Source organism: Argentina silus (genome assembly GCF_951799395.1).
Source record: "Argentina silus genome assembly, chromosome: 9".
NCBI lineage: Eukaryota > Metazoa > Chordata > Actinopteri > Argentiniformes > Argentinidae > Argentina > Argentina silus.
Window position 1 is genome coordinate 14171175 of NC_139663.1, and position 6791 is coordinate 14177965.

At 51.2% G+C, this 6791-nt stretch overlaps 1 protein-coding gene across 1 annotated transcript in view; it reads right to left on the minus strand.

The window, feature by feature from the left end:
• LOC310809122 (trinucleotide repeat-containing gene 6A protein-like) overlaps positions 1-6791 on the minus strand; it is a 33859-nt gene that overhangs the window by 13739 nt on the left and 13329 nt on the right. Inside the window, exons 4-5 of the mRNA XM_083676280.1 lie at positions 2789-3178; positions 1632-1679 (exon numbers count right to left, since the gene is read on the minus strand). Of these exons, the coding sequence (XP_083532406.1) occupies positions 1632-1677 (46 nt within the window). The 5' untranslated portion in view covers positions 1678-1679; positions 2789-3178. The remainder of the gene's footprint in view (positions 1-1631; positions 1680-2788; positions 3179-6791) is intronic.

The following is a 6791-nucleotide window of genomic DNA, read 5'->3' on the forward strand; positions in this document are numbered from 1 at the left end:
ATACAATGTAAACATTGTAGAACGTAAATATAGTAGTAAATATGGAATCAATCACAACAAGATGAGATCAATACATAACAGCGTCCCACGTCTCCACCGTGTGTTACATGTTTGTTGTGTCTGTGATGATACCAGACCCAGACTGACCCCCCCCCCCCCCACGCCCTTTAGTCCTGCTGGGTCTAGTCTCGTCAGCGTCCCCCACACCCAGCTGCCACCATTTTGTCTCCACAGCGTGATCCTACTGCCTGCCAGAGGATTGGTACGAGGGAGAGGGAGGAGGGAGAGCGGAGAGGAGGGGGGAGGGAGGAGAGAGCAGAGGGGGGAGGGAGGGAGGGGGGAGAGCAGAGGGGGGAGGGAGATGGCAGCCAAACGCCTGTTCGTTTGCTGCTTTGTTTTGTTCCGTTTCCTAGCGAGTTTCCCATCAACATGGACATGGTGCCGGACCCCCTTCCTCAGCGCTTCCTCAGCCTGGCAGAAGCAGCACCGCCAGCCTACTCTTCACTTCCCAAAGCTCTCTCCCTCTCTGTTCTCTATCAGTCAGCCACCCTTGTTTCTGTGAAGCCTCACTCTCACCTCAACACACACACACACACACACACACACACACACACACACACACACACACACACTGATGGCTGCCAACTCTCCCTGGATGTTGTCCTGTCCGCCTGCCAAGTCTGACTGAGAACCCTCTCCCTCCCCTCTTTCTCTCCCTCCCCTCTTTCTCTCCTCCCCTCTTTCTCTCCTCCCCTCTTTCTCTCCTCCCCTCTTTCTCTCCTCCCCTCTCTCGCTCGTTCGTTCGTTCCCTCTCACTTGCTCCCCTCTGCCTTTATCACAGACAAATTATTTAGCAAGGTCAGACTGGCTAAAAACAGCCAACCAACCAGCCAGGCAGACAGACAGCCAGCCAGAGACAGACAGGCAGCCAGAGACAGCCAGCCAGACAGGCAGAAACAGACAACCAGACAGAAAGCCAGCCAGAAGCCCCTCTGTAGAAGGGAGATCTGAACGGACACACTGCTCTCTCTTGTCTCTGTATCAAAATAGCTCTGATTACATCAACGCCAGATGAGAATGTATCTACGAGTACAAACACTTTCACTGCAAATACACTTGCGAGTGAACATCCTTTCTGAGCACGCCTTCTTTATTCAGCTGACAAGACGTTGTGCATTTACGGCAGATCAATGTCACCAGTGTACTAGACACCACCTCTCTGGTGACAGCAAAGGTCTGAGTTGTTGTTGCTAGAAACATTCATTTCTAGCAACAACATGCCCCCCCCACCCCCCTCGTCTGGGCATAATTGCATTATACAAACAGTCCCGCTGAATGTTTGGTGGTTGTTTGGTTGTTACAAGGGAACCGTCTTAGTGCTGTCATACAATCCCTGTATCCCCAGTACGCATATGTGTACATATAAAAACCACTATAAACGTTGAAAACTTCAACTTAATTGAACTAACAACATAGTTATTGTCCCGTGACACCAGTAACATTGGTGACATGGGTACTACTAATACGAATACTGTCCCATTGGGTGGGTAGCCGGGGCGAGGGGAAGGGGAAGAGGAGGAGGAGGGGGAGGAGGAGGAGGAGGAGGGGGAGTCAGAAGATTGTGTAGTCACCTGTTTGGTTAGGGGAGTGGCTGACCGAGTCCCGAATAGGAGCCATGCCTAGGAACCAAGGGAGAGAGAGAGAGAAGACGGTCAGACACAGAGAGAGGAGGGAGGGAGGGAGGGAGGGAGGGAGGGAGGGGGAGGGGGAGGGAGGGAGGGGGAGGGGGAGGGAGAGGGAGAAAAAGAGAGGACAGAGCGAGAGACAAAACAACAGAGGGAGCAAAGAGAGAAAGCATACAGAGACAGAAGAGAGAGACAGAACAGAGAGAGACAAAATAACAGAATCAAGCAGATCTGGGGTCAAGAAAGCTATTAAAAAAAGGAGAGAGAAGCAGAGGAGACAGCTGGTTCTAGTCTCGGTCTCCCAAAAATAAACGACGTGCTCTCAGGGGTTTCAACCAGCTACAGCGCTACCATGCTAGGTACCATAGCACTTGTCCAGGGCTTGTAGTTTGGGTTACAAACAGCAGGTAGCTAAGCTAACCCTAGCTAGCTTCTCAGAGGGTTTCCACCTGCTACGGCGCTTGATGCTAGCAGTGGAGGCAGAAAACGGAGCTCGCCGTCATGCATGGAACGGAAGAAGGAACGGTATCAAACGCGCGCGTGTTTGATACCGTTCCGTGCATTACAACGAGCCCCGTCCTCCGATTTTCTACCTCCACCAGCCTCCCCTGAACGCTAGGCACCGTAACACAACACTTCCAACACACAGAGGGGGGCAATGACCCCCCCCTCCGAAGGTTAGCCGCCAGGCTTGTGTAGCGTCATTATGAAACCCTAACCCTCGTATGGGAGGTGGTTTTGACACCAGTGCTGCTCGGTATCGTGGCACTTCACCCTGGCTTGTTGCCCTGGTTACAAACAGCAGGCTAGGACCCTCCAAAGAGGGGCGTTTAGATTCCCTGGTCAAGCCTTTCAAGCCTAACTGTTTATTTAGGTTTTTTTTTTTTTTTTTTGGGGGGGGGGGGGGGATCAGCTGATCTAGTACCCCAGGAAGAGAAGCTTGTGGCTTCTGTGTAAAAGCAACAAGTAAAAGCTTGTTGCAAGTGTCCGTATAAACAAAGTAAGATCAGAACCTGACCATAACCACTTGCCACCCCTCGCTACAGGTGAGGTGAGGAGGTACCTGCGTGGAGGCAGAGCCTACGAGATTGAGGGTAATGTACCTGTGATTGAGGCGCTGCGTAGAGCTCCCTCGCTGGCCCTCAGGGCTCCCCCTGGCTGTGTGGAGGTGAGCTGCACTCTGGTTCCCAGGGTGACGGGAGGGGGGGGAGGGAGGGGAGGAGGGACCGTGTAGGGCGGGGGTCAGGGGTCGGGGCCCTCAGGGGTCAGCGGAGAAGGGGCGGGGCTTGTCGTAACGGGCACGGGGGCTGGCAGCTGGCTGGAGCCCCGTTGGCATTGCTGACGACGCGGAGGTGTGTGTGTGTGTGTGTGTGTGTGCGTGAGAGAGTGAGTGTGACAGAGTGTGTGCGTGTGTGTAGGGGAGGGGGGGACGTGGTTTAGACTGACAGATCAACGAGGATCAAGGCTCTGCCTATACTTGATATGTTCTGGCGCTGCAGAGGAGAGAAAGAGAGGGGGGGAGAGAGAGAGAAAGGGAGGGATGAGAGAAAGAAGAAGAGAAAGGGTCAAAAATCAGTTGTCACAGCAGATATAAATATAAACAAACTCATAAACAGACAGCAGGAATTCCACGACAATTACATCGACCCCCTCGTATATTAAAACAGTCACCAACTGCAACATCACTACCCACAACTCTACAACTGCAACATCACTACCCACAACTCTACAACTGCAACATCACTACCCACAATTCTATAACTGCAACATCACTACCCACAATTCCACAACATCACTACCCACAACTCTACAACTGCAACATCACTACCCACAATTCTATAACTGCAACATCACTACCCACAATTCCACAACATCACTACCCACAACTCTACAACTGCAACATCACTACCCACAATTCCTACCGCCAGAAACTGTGCCGCTCCTGGTCATGATCCCAGTCACGTTGTCACACTACTACATCACTGTCTCATTGTCCTTATCCTGTCAGTGCCACTGAGATAGCCATCCCCCCCCCCTCCCTTGTTGTCCTTATCCTGTCACTGAGATGGTGATCTCTCTCTCTCTCTCTCCCTCCAGAGAATAACATGGAAACCAGGGTCTGGTAATTCCACGCCACTTGTAGGAGAGAACAGAATCTCTCTGTGTCTCTGTTTGCTGACTTGGCTCCCGGCCAGACGGAGAGGAGATCCACGTTACAGCCACAGGTGTGGGAAGGAACCCCGGCTAGAACTACAACACCCAAACCTCCCCCTGGCCAGAACTACAGAGAGGGGGTACTAAGGCAGCTACACTGTGTGATGATGATGATGGGTGGAAGCAGGAAATGCGAGTCTCTTGTTACACAACAGGCTTTGAGCAAGACCTCACTCTCCATGGCAACAAAACCCTCTCAGAGAGGGTTGAGAGAGAGAGAGAGAGAGAGAGAGAGAGAGGGGTGGGGAGGGACGTGGGCAGGGGGGGGGGGACTGAGCTAATGGTGACAGCAGTAAACATACAGGCCAAGTCACTGAACTGGTCGGCTCTGACCCCAACACACACACACGATCTACTGCTACAGGGAGAGAGAGAGGGTGAGGGAGAGAGAGAGAGAGAGAGAGAGAGAGAGAGAGAGAGAGGGAGAGAGGGAGAGTGAGAGAGATATTCAGCTACAGTGTCTCCTTCCCTGTGCCGGAGCTCATTTAAAATGGCGGCCTGCCACTGTTGCCCAGACTCGGCCCTCTCCTCCCCCAATGTTACAGCCTTGTAAACAGTCACTCCATCTCCTTTTCTCTCCCCGACCCTCCACTCCTTCTCTCCCTAACCCTCCACTCCATCACTCCATCTCTCCCCTCCCTGTGTTTGTGTGTGTTTACTGTTCTGACCTTTCTCTGTGCAGGTTAGCTCTGAGCACAGAGGGGCTATTTATAAACCCTCAGCTGAAATAACAGCCTCAGAGCAGAGCTAGCCTTCTCACGGCGCTACAGTGTGCTCGCTACCTAGCATTAGCCTTCTACGACGCTACAGAGCAGTGTGCTAGCTACCTAGCATTAGCCTTCTACAGCGCTACAGAGCAGTGTGCTAGCTACCTAGCATTAGCCTTCTACAGCGCTACAGAGCAGTGTGCCAACTATACAATCTTGCAGCAAATCAGATTACAACAAGGGAAGGACCACCGTGGAAGTCAGCAGAATCGAACTGAAATGGCTGAGGCAACTTTATATGTATTTTAAATTGGTAAAACAAAAAAAATCAATAATTCAACAACCTCGCCCTAGCCTCCTCACCATCTTGACTTAGGAACAAACTCCACCACTTTGCCTCCTCTAAGCCTCATAGAAGTCACAGAGAAGACAAGTGCAAGCTAAACACACACATCCATTCTGTAATAAACCATCTTACGTGTAAGAAGCGTAAAGGCTTCAACAACAACAACAACAACTCGTCACTACTAAATGCCATACTGGCCAGCAGGGTTCACAGGCCCAGACTAGCGTGTGTGTGTGTGTGTGTGTGTGTGTGTGTGTGTGTGTCTGATCAGTGGAGAGAACAGTGTGTTCCTTCTCGTCTGTCGGCCCTCTCACAGTCACATGGTTTCATAAGAACCTCTGGAGCAGCCTGGCCTACAGGCGCCTGGTGTCACCTTACTGAGGGAGAAGGAAAGAGAGAGGGGGGGGGGGGGAGAGAGAGAGAGAGGGGGGGGGAGAGAGAGAGAGAGAGAGAAAGAGGGGGGGAGAGAGAAAGAGGGGGAGAGAGGGAGAGAGAGAGGGGGGGAGAGAGAGAGAGGGGGGGGGAGAGAGAGAGAGAGAGGGAGAGAGAGAGAAGGGGGGAAGAGAGAGAGAGAGAGAGAAAGAGGGGGAGAGAGCGAGAGAGAGGGAGAGAGAGAGAAGGGGGGGAAGAGAGAGAGGGGGGGAGAGAGAGGGGGGGAGAGAGAGAGAGAAAGAGGGGGAGAGAGAGAGCGAGAGAGGAATGGGGGTGGGAGCACATCCGACCTGCCTGTAATCATTTGAAAGGAATGCACATCTTTTACCCTGTCATCTTTCCAAGACAAATGGCCAAAGTTCCAGACCGCCTTACTGGCCTGCCTCTCCTAACATATGGCGTTATGTGGCTATACATTGGGGGGGGGGGGGGGGGGGGGGGTGCTGGGGGGGGAGAGAGAGCAGAAGAGAGAGAGCACAGAGGATGGAGGGGAGGTGGAGAGGAAGGAGGAAAACATAGAAGATTCTACTGTGGAAGTTGCTGAGAATCTGTGTCGAAATAGCTCCCAGACACCAACACTGTGTAATCCATACCTGCACTACATAGAGTCTCAGTAGAGAAGGAGAGACTCCCTGCAAACACTATGACGAGTAGGAAACTGTTTTTATTTTGTTTTGTTTTTTTTGTCCTTCTGGGAAGGAAACACTTGACAGCCTTCTACAGTACAGTACAGCTCTCTCTCTCTCTCCCTCTCCCACACCCACACCCTGTGAGTAAGAGATGCGGAGGGAGGGAGGGGGGGAGGGAGGGAGGCAAGAGGTAAAGGGGGCCTGAGAGGGAGTTTTCTGTGTTCTGAGCTGAGCTACTTCCTGTTGGGGCAGAGTTGTCAGTTCAGGAATGAGCATCTCCAGGAAGTGAGGTCGCTGTTGTCATGCCGAACCCCCCTCCACCACAGAGATGAGTTAGCGCTGTTGTGGCGTGGCGACACAGCGCCTTCGGAAAGTATTCAGACCCCTTCAAGTTTTTCCACATTTTGTTGTGTTATAGACTCAATTTAAAATGGATTAAATTAAAAGAATTTGCCATCAATCCACACACAATACCACAGAATGACAAAGCTAAATATCAAAGTTGCCCAGTCGCTACCAGTGACAAACATACCCATAACTTGATAACTACTACTTATTGAGTGATTTGTTGATGACATTTTTGCATTTTAGCTAATTTTAAGAGTGTCATAGCAAAGGGTCTGAATACTTATGTACATGAGGTATTTCTGTATTTCAATTTTAATACATTTACTGAAACTTCAAAAAACATGTTTTTGCTTTGTCATTCTGAGGTATTGTGTGTGGATGGATGGCAATGGCAAAATGTAATCCATTTTAAATTGAGTCTATAAACACA